Source organism: Tetranychus urticae, chromosome 3 (assembly GCF_039701765.1).
Source record: "Tetranychus urticae isolate SD_2017Ah chromosome 3, NJAU_TeUrti_SD_1.0, whole genome shotgun sequence".
NCBI lineage: Eukaryota > Metazoa > Arthropoda > Arachnida > Trombidiformes > Tetranychidae > Tetranychus > Tetranychus urticae.
In genome coordinates, this window is record NC_142960.1 from 3,927,914 (window position 1) to 3,941,666 (window position 13,753).

A 13,753-nucleotide genomic window follows, 5' to 3' on the forward strand; every position below is an offset into this window, starting at 1 on the left:
TCCTTGCACATAAAATACTAAATCCGAAAGCCGTTTTCAGGTGTTTTACAACTCAGGCAGTTGAAAAGAAATGAAAAACTGTTTTTAACAATATCACAAAAGTGTTGAATTCAACTGTTCATGTATTAGTGGTATTAATAGTTCATATTAACCAAGACTAAATAAAGGAGCCAGTTTATTTTTCATTTTGGCTCAAAACTTTTACAATGTGAACTAACTGTAATTTACATGAATGCTGAATTCATATGCGATTTGCAATAATTTACTTCTAGTATCTAAGATTTGCCAAACGCTACAAATGTTGAGATTGAGAATTCACGATTTATTTTAGACTGAAGATATAACAGTCAGTATGTTGGTTACAAGTGGTAAGTGTTAGTGCAGTCAGAGGTGACGGATCATTAAGCATTATCTGATTTTTTATGTATATTTAACATTTTTTGCACCATAATTCACTGCAAAAAGAAAGAATAAGAAAGATATCTTTCATATTAATCAGTTCTGAAATAATTCGAGTAATTCGGACATAATGAATATGATTCTATTGACTCGAAATAAGTTTATCTTTCATTTATCAATCTTATGATTTTCGTCCGTAAATCCAGGATCCAAACTATTTCGAAGTCCATTTAGAATAACTAAGGAAATCAAACTTTTTTCGGACTTTGAATTCAGTATTCACAATGAAGAATATTATTGTAAACTCAAAAGTGTATAATTTAATTATGCATCATGCAAATCTCTGCAAAGTATTCATCTAAACTTGATTTTAATTGAGCATTGATTTATAAGCATAATTTTCAGAAAAACTTTCTGGTCAATCTTATAATAAATCAACGATTCAACACTTTTTTATAATAAAAGATTTAATGAATATCTCCAATTTGTTCATCTATTTGTCTTTTCCAAGTGAAATCTATATTGATCTTTGAAGCTTCACGCATTTGTTTAACTTTTGCGAAAGCAAAAGGAGTTATGAATCCCAATGCAGCACCGACAAACAGGAACAGTATAATTATACCAAAAGCACCTGATCCGGTTGTCCCTTTAACTTCTTCAGTTGAACTGGATTCTTTTTGTTTCTTTCCATTCGATTCCACTTTCAACTCGTAGTTTGAACATTGACCACCATCACTGGTTTTGGTATCAGGACTTTTGACTGAAAATTGAGTCAGTGAACAAGAACTTTCTGATCTACTCTTAGGACAGTAATTAAATGATTGACATCTAGTGTCACCATCAGACCATCGATGACACAATGAAGCACATTGGTCTAAAGTTAATTTGGTTTCGGTGCTAATAACATCTAATACTATTTTGTTTCCCGTTTTTTGGTATTTTTCAGCTGCTTTGGCTATAATAAGAAATAGAATTGGTTAAAGACTCAACTCATTGTAAGAATACTTACGAAAATATATTGTGCATTCTTCATCATATTGAGTATCTGTATCTGTAAATAAACCACCGAAGCTGCATGAACCTCCACAGTATTGAAATGATATGCAATCAGATGAGGCATGACAGGATTCTGCACAAGAATGCGGATCTGTTTGAACCCCAGTTGAATGCTGAGTTTTAAATTTTCTATTGAACACTATTGAATAATCGTTGAGAATATTTATGGAGAAAACTGAACAATCCATGACATGTTCAATATGCAATTCTCGATTTATAATGTCAGAAGACTGCAAGCTGCTTACTCTACAGTCGATTAAACCCTCAGTATCTGTATTACAGAATGAAAAAGTATTGCACGGAACTTGTTCTGAATTATGACAGTTTTGGTAACAATCAGCAAAGTTTTTTGCATTCAGTACAGTCAGAGTGGATTGGTCATCGATTTTCAACTTTACATCCCCTCTAAGTTGAGAAGCAATATCATCATACGGAGCAGTTCCCTCTTTAGTTACGTCGATAACATCAATAATCTTAAAAGGTACAGCTTTTGAAAAGAGAATAAGAATGATTGTTATGAGTTTCTCGGTGACGCAAAAGGATGAGAAGTATTACGTATAAAGTACCAGTACTTACGCATATCTCCGTCAAACAACTCGAATGTTTGTCCAACATCTTGCAAGTATGCATCATGAATCTGATCAAGTGATAACTCTTGCTTGATTCGATGCAAATTATGAAGTGGAAACTGGTAGACGCTGGCTGATTTTCCGAGCTTGAGATCTTCTTTGAGATCCTCGAGATTATTCAAGTATCCACAAACAAGATCCATGTAGATGACAACTCTGATTGCGGAAAAGAAAAAATTTTAGTCAAGCGCATTGTAATGCCGTTAAAACGCTCATAAAATAGTATCGATTTATATACTTGATTGTCTCTTGATAACTCGATAGTTTTCTCAGGCATTCGACTTCACTATCAGCCTTAGTTGTTTTCATCTTGGCCAATGTTTCTTGGCTGACAGACATAAATTTAGAGTGGAAAATGTCTGCAAAAGAACAGAAAGTTTAATTGTTGGACTCGATTATATTCGAACGAAGTGGAAACGGGTAAATAAACTTACATTGCATTAGCGGTAGATTGACAAATGTTACTTCCATTTGGACTTTTGTATCAGTGAAGCGATATTGAATATCACTAATTCGTAGTATGCTGACTGGTCTAGCTAGAAGTACATAATAAAGGAAGTCTCCTTTCAACCAGTTAACACGATTCTCTGTGTGTTTGATACAAGAACCGTATGCGGGATCAAAATCTAATGAAAAGAAAAAAGTTATAATTTAAACGGAAGAAGTTATTTGCAATATGATTATATTTCAGCCTAGTAACCTTGATCTGAGGCTTGGCAATATTTTCACAGAAAAGTTTCCATGAGCAATATATTGCATAGTTATGTATTATGCACCTAACTGCAACGATAAGTTTACTGCACAAATTTTAAAATGCAAACATACCATCGCACTCTAAGATGAAGTCAAGGATCAATTTACCATCGCTATTAGAGTATTTAACCTTTTCTGTCAATGAACGGATACTCTCGACGGATCGAACCTCTTGCAAGTTCATGTAATCTCTCGTGATACCATCCTTCCAAGTGTAAACTTTTTTCTATTCAAAGACTAATGTTAATATTTTGACAAATAATGAGATGTGAAATGAATACTTACCGATTGATCATAATCATAGATGGAGATCTTGGTACTGACAAGAGAATAGTCCCAAAATATGTCTTCATGTTGCTGATGACCGCCATTTAAATATTGAATTCGATATAAGCAATGAATAGCATTAAAAAATCATACAACTGACTTGTGTCTGGACAAATCATACCTTTCTTCATGATCGAGTTTGTGTCTTTCAATGCAAATAACTTACCGATTGAGCAAAATATTGAGTAATGACTGCTTTATCCACCTTCTTTCCGTTGATGTTAACATTAAATTGAACTGATTCCCATACTTCAACAGGGACTCCAGATCGATGTTCCTAAAGTGGATATAATTAAAAACAATTTTGGAGGATTGTTATAGCTATTTGAGTTATACAGTTTACAGTTGGTTTAGATTAATACATTTGTTTGACATTAATAAACTATTTAGAATGTACAAAAGATTTTTTAATATTCATGCATTCGCTAGATGATGTTCAACAATTCATTGTTACAATATTACGCTAAAAAACTGAATGCGCTTGTGAATATTGAAATACACTGAAGTTTACTTGTTGAACGGAATGTAGAATGATACCCAGCGAGTTCTTAACTATCTAATGGACATATTTAGAAATCTTTCATCTACAAAGATCTTTGAATGACGAAGAAAGTTGATATGATTATCCAATTTCCATTCTTATCCACGAACAAACATTTATAATAAACAAACTCGAATTAAACGACAAAGTCGTGCTTTTTTCGTCATTTACTTACCAAGTTGAGTTTCCCAAGATATTTAAAGCTACCATCGAGCATGAAAAGACTCGCCAAAGTGAATGAACTATGCATGTTGACTCCAGGCGCATCCGAGTCTACAGTTAGTGCTTTATAAACTCCATCAGATTCAATGAGGAAAGAAACTCCGAATCGATAATCATTGATAGTTTCTGTTGTTACACCGAGCAATGTTGCCTTCAAGCTCAAATAATCGTAAAATTGTGCAGCATGAATCTGATAATAAAAGAAATGAATAAGTGGAATAAATAAATGGAATGAATAAAGAATTGAAATATTTTGCTAGATAAACTAACCTCACTAAATGATTGAGAAACAGTTGAACCTTGAATATGCTCATGCATGGTGTAATGCAAGTGATAAATCCTCAGAGCGGGTAGATCTTTATTTCCTGATAAGTAGTGTGGACATCCGATTCCAGGTAAAGGCTAGTCGAGAATGAAAGTAGTTTTATCATAAATTTGTGTTCTCACTTGAAAAAGCACATTTAAAATGAGAAATTTTTAATTTCTGAATCAGTAACTATTCCATTTAGCAAATATTGTTCTTGTATACATATTTACTTAAATACTGCTTATAAATGCTTACTTGAACTTGATTCTGGAGTTGATCCACAGTGTTTTCGTTCTGAACGTAAATGTCTAAAATGATATTCTCTTTGGATGCAAAGGGACTTGAATCATAACCATTAATTTCAATTCGTTTTGGATTTTTAATTCCAGTCTCGTCATCCAAATTATCTGAGATGAGAGTGAAGGTCTTTTAAATTAAATTAAACTTGATTGTTTCAACTCACGTTTATAATAATAAGTTATTTTCAGTCTTTCGTTAATCTCTGATGTTGCGCTCATCATCATGGTTCCTCTTACGCTTTTGAACCGTGGAAGGTTTGATGTCTATTAACAAACAAACAAAGTCGATTGAAGCATTTCGAAACGACTTTTTCGAAGGAAATTGTTAATGTATTTACCCAAACAAGCAACGAATGATCTATTCGGTATAATATCGAAGGACCCATCAAAAGAATCTGGTTGAGTAAAGGTTTCTTGATTCCTGGTAAAGTTTTATCCCAACTATTCTTGTAAGTGAATAGTAAACAATTTGTACCTTTGACAATGAAATGAACAAATATAATTAATTAAATCAATTCACAAGTGGAATTTCCGATCATTTTTATTTTTTGACTAACAAGCGTAATTGTAAGTATTATATTGTAAGTAATAGTTCAAACGTGCCTTTTATACTGTGCAAGATTTTTTTTGAGCTGGTTTTTCAGCGCAAGGTTTCATCATAACGAACTTTTTGTTAGAATCCGGTTCGAATTTTATGTACATTGACTTTATAAATATACTGAGATGAAAAAACTCTCAACAAAACTTCGACCCAACCGGCACAGTGGATGTAGCTCGAGAAAAAGTAAAAAATTCATTTGAATCAATTCTTGCATTTTGAGAAACGAGTCTCTTTACATAAATCTGCCCACATTATTCCTCTGTTTCCACATTAATTTAAATTATAATACTACTGTAGTAGTTTTGGGGATACTTGAATCTTCTTACCTTGAATAACCAACCGTTCCACACCAGTATGGGAATCAGCATTATAATGTATTGAGTTGGAACCTTCATCACTTGAAATCAAAATTTTACCTTTGATTGTTGGTCCAGAAGATGATATCAACTCTCGTATAAAATACTTTTTAAATCCATTCTAAGAGATGAAATTAGACGCTAGATTGATTAACAGTTAGTTGATTGTTCAACTCACGACATCAGTTAGTGTAGCATTAATCACGTAACTTCCTTCAGGTACTTTCAATGGCAAATCCACCAAACTTTTGATACTGACTAAGTTAATTAAGAAATATTATTAGGCTTAGACGATTGAGTTCTAATTTCAATTCTTACTTGTTGAGATTGTTGTAAACAATGTAAAAACAATTAAAAGTTTGAATTTCATTGATTTTTATTGTACACACAATTTTTACAAGCAAATAAAAACACAAGGAATCGCAATTAGTTGTACATTTGTATAATAAATAAATAATTTGACTTGTTTTGCTTTCCAATGATACCTGATAAACACAATTAAAAACGCCTTAGATCAATTGACTAATTGTAACCATTTGGTTTCTCAATCATGTATACAAAATGGTACACATTAGATAAGCACAAAGTCGAGGGATAAAACCAGTTTCCACTGGATGAATAGCAACATCTTTGCGTTGATGTCGTTGAATCCTGGGTACCATGAAAAGTATCTCAGAACAGCGAATAATTCATCAATGTTCGTCCATCTAACAAAGTAAATAAACATGAAAATCCCAAATCATAAAGCTAGGAGATTATAAACAAAAGAATGAGATTCCATCCCATATCTACATGATTGAATACTGATTTCAATAAAAGATAAAGAACCTCGATAAAGTCAATCTGTTCTTTTGAATTATATTTAAAGTTCACCTGGTCATATGCTCACCTGTATTTTATCAGTTTCTATTTCAAAAACCCATTGATTCTACACAAATTAAATAACAATTGAGGGGTGTGTGATGTAATTTTCTTAGGTGTTGTTCACCAACTCATACAAATAACTTAGCACTAATAATTATAATAGAATTATCAGTTAAACTATCATTTGAGTTAGGTAATTGATTACTAAATTAATTGAACAAACATTGAAACTGAGAGGGTGCTGGATTTTATTCAGTTCAATGGTGAAGCTAATCAAATTGATAAATGGAAGATCGTTCAGGTAGAGAAACATATTTAACTTTTTCAAACTTTCTTTTCTTTCCAGTCATTTTCAACGCTAAAACTATGTCTGTCAGTGAGGATACATTCGACAATATGATAAAAACTAAGACTAACGATGAAACCGAATGCCATTATTAGAGTCGCAATTTATAGATCTTCGGATATTGTCTGTGGATACTTGTGACATCTTGATGATCTCAAGGAAGATACAATACAAGGACAATCATGCAATATCAATTGTTGCTTGTGTTGTTATTATGTTTCATTAGGTAAGCAAATTGATGACACAGCTTAACCTTTTCCGAGTATATCTGAAATAACAAGGAACTGGAAAGATTGATCACAAACTCCTATCAAGATCTGTTACCTTCAAGAGATTGAACTCAAAATCCACCAGAAGGCTTGTAATTCCCAAAATCTTGCACTTGAATCTGTATATCATTTTGGAAAACAAAAGTAAGAACATACAATAAAACATATTTCTTAGAACATGAGTATTAAAATCACAAATAATAAACTAAGGTAATCTTAAAAGAAAGATACAAACTTTACAGGTATGAAGGATTAAAATTAGGGTTTTAATATTCGTTTAAAATTCAAAGAGTCACTTAGTGACCTATTAAAATTAAAATTAGAATCACATTTATAGTGAAAACAAAGTTACAATAATGGGTTTACATAAACATCGCCCTCTTTAACCTCGGAATAGCGACCAGAATACTCTTCCAAATGATAAAATGGAGCGAACCGCACATTGATTTCAAATGTAATCGTTTATCGAGGGTGTAAATATAATCATTGTTTACATCATAAAAGTCATCATTCATCCTCATATGAACATAAGTGTGTTCTTCGCCTGCCTTGTCATCATCTTGAAATGGATGATAAAAACCCCCATAGTCTAAACCAGCAGAACTTTTGTAGCAGGTAAAACATACCGTAGAAGAAAAATGTACATATGAATGGACAAATCCGCTCACATCTAGCATTAACTCAGTTAGTAAAGAGAGTTCAGCATTTTCTTTGAAATCAACTGCGAAGGCCAAAATTCGTGAAGCATTGACAAATAAGGCTGAACCAAGAAACGGATATGATGGTCACATTAAACACTCCTATTAGAAGCGTGATAATGTCGTGATAATGTCACAGTAAGAATTTTTCTCATCACCTCCGTTTTTGAAGTTATCATAATTGGGATTACAATAAAGACACAAAGCGTCAACCAACTCGTCATAGAGAAGACCATTCAAAACCCATTTTGTAGGAACCTCCTGAAAACATTCAGGGTTAAATTCAATACCAGCATCACCACGATCCATTATAAGATCTGGATCCATGATCATCATTCATCAGTTCTATCACTGTAGAAGCATCGGAAAAGTGGAAAAAATTCGGTACACAAGATCATTTTAAAACATAGGAACCTCTTCCTCATACCTGCAATTACTGTTTCCAGTTAATCTACCGGCCAAATATTGCAGAAGAAACTTCTCATGATCCTTTAGAAGGAATTCAAGGAACGGAAAAGAATGTAGAAGTGGAACCAAAGCAGCTATCAAGTAGCAATGTCCTCGATGATTAAGTAGCCCAATAACAAAACGAGGCTGATAAAAGATATTATAATAAGATTAATATAGAAATGAAATCAGAATGAAACAAGGTAGGACTTACCAACATAAAAGATGGTTCCAGAGAACGTATCTCTTTAGCTAAATTTTAACATCCGAAATCACAAGCTAAAGCGAGATCATAAGCATCTCCAAATGCTATAACATGACGATCTCCAAGGGAAACACTCACACGTACGATAGAATAAACCTGGAGACCCAAACTATAACTCCAAGCAGACAATTTACCAATTGTTGCTTGAGTTGTTTCCATGTTTCATTAGGTAAGCAAATTGATGAAAAACATATTTTTCATGTTAATCTATTATCATCTGAGAATTTATATTTTTACAAATTTCAAGCGAGAATCCTTATTGCAATCAGGGATCAACAATTAAACTTTTCTGTTCAACTTCAACTACAACTTATTAATTGTAAAATTGAAATATAAATAGATTTAATTTTGAATTTCTCAGATAGTAATTTGGATTTAACCTGTGGTTAAAAATTATGTTACAAATTGTTCATTCTTTGTTTATTTAATTAATAATTGATCAATATTTTCAAAGTTGGTCTCTATTGATAGCCAGGGATCAGAGGCTCTTTCGTATGTAAGATAATCCTTTCTAATCCGCCTCGTTCATTTTAAATTTGAGATTAGCCACGAGGCTTTCAAAATAGCTAGCATTGAATTTTTTGAGATTATTTTTCATTCTTTTGTTAATTGCTCGGAATTCTGAGTGACAAATCAACCTGAATTAACACAATTATTTAATTGACCCTTAAAGTTTCAATTTGTGTTAATTTTAGAACTTCATGCTTTTAAAACGCCCCGCAGTGTAAGTTTGAAAAATTATTGGAAATTTTTGTTGAATTTTACGAGCATTTTCGATCATTTCAAAAAATCGTAAATGTTGGATAACTTTTGAACCATAATACGGATCGATCTCAGATTTAAATCCAGTATTGACGCAAATCTGATCCCTATTTCCTGAAAATTTCAGGCTTATAGCTATAAAACTTAATATAAATTCCAATCAAAATATTTGTAACATAATTTTTCACCACAGGTTATACAGCTGCGAAAATGGAGTTAGACCTCGATACCATATCTTTGGCGCATTGTTTGGTATCCAAGCATACCGATAGTCAATTTTTTGAGATAAATTAAGCACAATCAACATCGATTCAATGCCTTGACCAATGAGTCTTGAGTTGATGTTGATTAGCAAAATGGTTTTTTTGTAATTTTTGATTTTCCCACATTTATTTTGAATATTATTAGGTAACCAACTATGTTTCTGCATTTTTTCAACTACTTATTTCAATTGATAATTTTTTGGTGAAAAATTTATCTTTTTAGAATTATTTTTGGCAGGCTGATTGAGAATTTATCAAGCTTTGATTGAGTATAAATTTTATAATGATCCGAATTCAAATAACAATTGAATTAACAATTTAAATTGACCAACTTTTTCTCAATTTTTCGGGATGTCCATTAATTATGATTAAAAAATTTTTTTTTAATTGTGATTAAGGAAAAAACAAATTTATAAGATAGCTGATAGTCTAGAGTATATGTGTATGAAATTTAAAGACTGTATATAAATCAGTTGATTAATTAAACAATTAAAACCAAATATTTATTTAACATTGAAAGCCCATAGAGGCGGAATTTTGACCGAACATAGCAATGGGAAAAATGCAGAAACATAGTTGGTTACCTAATATTATGTATATTTATACAGGGCTATTCAGCTACTTAGTATGATGTTGAGCGCCAATAACTTTGCAACCAAACATGCTATTGGCTTAGGAATCGAATATAGTGAGTTTGCGCGACATTCATTTTTTATGTTTCAAGGTCAAGGTCATTCAATGTCATTTTTCGGAAATCGCTGCTGCTCATGTTAAAGGTCATTCTGAGGACCCGACATCATTTTTGAAGACAAAAAATCTTCCTGATCAAGTTTCGACACTCTGTGAAGAACGCTGCTCGAGTTATTAACATTTAAGTTCCAAAACTTCGTTAATTTAAATTTTTTATTTTTACGAAAATTCGCATTTTTTTATGCTCATTGGGGCGCAATCAACTCCATAATTCATTTTCCACTAAATTTTTGCGATCCAGGTGACTGCTTCAAGCTCCAGCAGCGCTTTACACGATTGAGGTTAAGCAAGTTTATTAAACAAGGTCTTATTCAATTTTTGACAGTATAAGGTGGATTTTTTTGTCAATTAGTTCCAATTTAGTCTCAATGAGAATAAAAAATGCGAATTTTCATAAAAATAAAAAATTCAAATCCACGAAGTTTTGGAACTTAAATGTTAATAACTCAAGCAGCGTTCTTCACAGAGTGTCGAAACTTGATCAGGAAGATTTTTTGTCTTCAAAAATGATGTCGGGTCCTCAGAATGACCTTTAACATGAGCAGCAGCGATTTCCGAAAAATGACATTGAATGACCTTGACCTTGAAAGATAAAAAATGAATGTCGCGCAAACTCACTATATTCGATTCCTAAGCCAAATGCATGTTTGGTTGCAAAGTTATTAGCGCTCAACATCATACTAAGTAGCTGAATATCCCTGTATGTTTACTTTGTATTTTTCTTTTTTAGAATGGTGCGTAAGCCCTGATGAGTATCACCCGTTCGCGTATTTTACGCCATTGGCCGGCCTACCACCTGGGCCTGGCAAGTAGGCATGGTTTCGATTTTATGGAGTCCAGCTAGAATCGAATACATGCAACAGTCAGTTTAGCACTCTATAGTCATGATAGCATGTTTTTCAGTGAGTTCATCAGGCAATTTAAATTGTTGACATCCACCTCTATGAGGTTGGAAACGAGCTATCCATATATCGATTATTTCAATGTCAACAGCTTCCTCTCTCTGTATATTGGTCAATAATTTCCTTCATTTCAGTGAAAGATTCCTCAAGTTCTTGACTCAAATGACTTCCAGGTAATAAGGGTTTCATTGATGATGGTATCTCTACCGTTATCAGTTCAATCATTGTGATTTTTTGAAAGTAAACTTTCAATAAAATGTGAAATTTTAAGGGTCCTATTTCCTTTAAATTCTCTTCCAACAGGTTTTGGATTTTTGCTTTGTGCTAACGTTTCACTATTTCAATATCGATCATGTCATTGAGGGCAAGAGAATAAACACGGAAACACTTTTGAAAAGCTTAATGAATTAAATTGAAGTCCGATTGGAATGAAGGTTGAGGTGGTGCGAGAAGAGAAACGCTCCCAAATAATTTCGATTCGATGCAAATCTTTGTTGTGTTGAAAAGGTTGATTTACATTTGTTACATTTGATTTTCCATTTGATGTTTAAAGGTTTAGGTTTCATCGTTGGAGTATCTTGAATCTATGGCTCATTATCAAAGAAGATTTCAAATCTTCTGCAATTGTTAGTGCATATGAATTGATGAGATATGTACTCACTCAGTGGTTCACACGCTTTATTGCAGCAATGACAATGTAAACAATCCTTTTTCGCTGGTGGTTCATTAAATGATTCAAACATTTGACATGGAGTTTGTTTACATTGACATTTATGTTAAATTAATTCACCTAGATTGATGAAAGACTCTTCGCAACAAGAACACTTCATCTGAAAAAGATTCGCGTTAACTTTTCGTTGGATGAACGGTTGCTTCAGATGCTAGATACAATACTTGTATCAAACACACAGAGAATCGTGTTTACTGGTTGAAAGGAGACTTCCTTTATTATGTCCTTTTAACTATACCAGTCAGTCTTCTGCGAATTAGTGATATTCAATATCGATTCACTGGTAAAAAATTCGAAATGCAAGTAACATTTCTTTATCTACCGCAATTGGAGTGTGAGTTAATTTATTGAAATATAAATAGATTTCCATTGTAATGATTAAGATGAAAACAACTGTTAACCACTAAATTGCCTGATTACCGAAAAGGTTGGTCAGTTGAAGAGAGAAAAAATTGTTGATTCAAGATTTCCTTCAATCCTGACACATTAGATAATTAAAGGCAATTCTCAATTGTAAGCTGTTCAGAATCAATTTGTGATTTACATGAAACTGGGGATAAAAAGTCATTGATGGGATTTTCGGATTTCAACATGAACATCACTTTGACAATGCATATAATCAACTGGATCCAAGATTTGACAGATAAGTGCACTTGCGTCTTTTTCAGTGTAACTGCCTTTCTCAACTATCTACTTAAAGTACTTTTACCTTTATTCGTCAGCTTCATCACAAGTTAATTATTTGGCTCATCATCACTCGTTTAGGGTTTCTGTTTCTACAGTTTCTATTCATTTTATTATACTGGGTTATTAAAAAGTCACGCAAGACTTTTTTCTCTTATAATAGCGCCATCTTTTCAAATATCGCTGCTATATTTTTTAATGACCTTTTGTTTGGCACGATTTTTAGAATTTCGAATGCTACCACATAGAAGGCTATGTAAATAAACAGAATGGTCGCCAATAGAGCACTGAAAGGCCCAACAATAAAACCTTTGCACCCAAAAAGTTCTTGTTGGTTATTGTTCTAGGCTATCCTAAGATATTCAAAAAAAGGTTTAAAATGGTCTCGCTAACCTTTACGACATTATAGATTTCTTCGTTTGAAGCCACACTAAGGAAAAAGTTTACAGGAAAAAACGTCATACGATCACTTGAGAAAGAGCTCAAAACAGCTTCTCAAAATTACATACAAATGTGCAGAAGAGCACTAAAAATTTTCAATTCGATGACGCCAAGTAATCGCATCAAAAAGAGTTTTAAAAATTAGTTTTGAGTTTTGATTATTGTTTTTAGTACCAAACTACTAAGAGCAATAATCAAAACTCAAAACTATTCGATGAACATAAATATTTCATTTAAGAGAGAATAAAATTGATACGTTAAATTTCATACAGTTTCATAAATAATTCATAATATCAAGATATCAAAGTACCAAAACCTTCTTTACATAGACCTCGTAGACACCTTTCTATTCACTAAAATGAATCGATGCATGTGCAGTAAAAAATGATTGTAGAAACATGCAAAAAGGCCTAAATGTTTTTGCGAGTACTTTACAATTGATTCTTGAGCCTTAGATGGTAGCGAATCTCTGTTAATCGACTTATGAGAGAGAACGCTTTGGAACTTTTCGGTATCCAAAAAATGCGACAACCATTCCATCACGAGCTCAAGCAGTGCAGCACATGGAATCTAGTTTGATGGCTTGTGACTACCTTTACGTAGCGACTACATTACAAGGTTGACTTGCGCTTTCTACAATACCTCATATACGGAAAGTCAGACGCTGAAAGTTCTTGTTCACAATCAACGATCTCTGAGCATTATGCAAGATTTAGAGAGAATAACATCAGTTTTTTATCATCTCAAAGATCTCATATCTCATGGATGACAAAGATAGAAGGTCTCAGCGTCCTTTTTCAGATAGACGAGGCAAAATTTGGACTTCGAAAATATCGTAGGGG

At 32.8% G+C, this 13,753-nt stretch overlaps 1 protein-coding gene and 1 long non-coding RNA gene across 2 annotated transcripts; both read right to left on the reverse strand.

Annotated features, from left to right (window-relative positions):
- Window positions 1–745: 745 nt before the first annotated feature.
- Window positions 746–6,224, reverse strand: LOC107371291 (uncharacterized). Its single transcript, XM_015939328.3, has 16 exons — window positions 5,809–6,224; window positions 5,669–5,748; window positions 5,461–5,611; window positions 4,872–5,008; window positions 4,698–4,797; window positions 4,490–4,641; window positions 4,198–4,329; window positions 3,881–4,117; window positions 3,331–3,441; window positions 3,123–3,194; window positions 2,910–3,063; window positions 2,519–2,710; window positions 2,323–2,443; window positions 2,032–2,240; window positions 1,409–1,942; window positions 746–1,354 (listed from the first exon to the last, which is right to left on the reverse strand). The coding sequence occupies exons 1-16, from the start codon at window positions 5,858–5,860 to the stop codon at window positions 867–869; spliced, it is 2,922 nt and encodes a 973-aa protein (XP_015794814.2). The 5' UTR covers window positions 5,861–6,224; the 3' UTR covers window positions 746–866.
- Window positions 6,225–7,214: 990 nt separating this feature from the next.
- Window positions 7,215–9,301, reverse strand: LOC112539956 (uncharacterized). The gene is made up of 3 exons (XR_003083984.2): window positions 8,329–9,301; window positions 8,095–8,261; window positions 7,215–8,018 (listed from the first exon to the last, which is right to left on the reverse strand). It is a non-coding gene; the product is annotated as an uncharacterized LOC112539956 (long non-coding RNA).
- Window positions 9,302–13,753: the final 4,452 nt, after the last annotated feature.

What these genes read in the sequence shown, in the direction of transcription:
- LOC107371291 (XM_015939328.3), bottom strand. Translation starts at nt 5,860, where the DNA reads ATGAAATTCAAACTTTTAATTGTTTTTACATTGTTTACAACAATCTCA. An exon ending in AGTTATCAAGAGACAATCAA is followed by an intron (nt 2,241 to 2,322) that starts GTATATAAATCG and finishes TTCCGCAATCAG; the next exon opens with AGTTGTCATCTACATGGATC. An exon ending in AGAATGCACAATATATTTTC is followed by an intron (nt 1,355 to 1,408) that starts GTAAGTATTCTT and finishes TTCTTATTATAG; the next exon opens with CCAAAGCAGCTGAAAAATAC.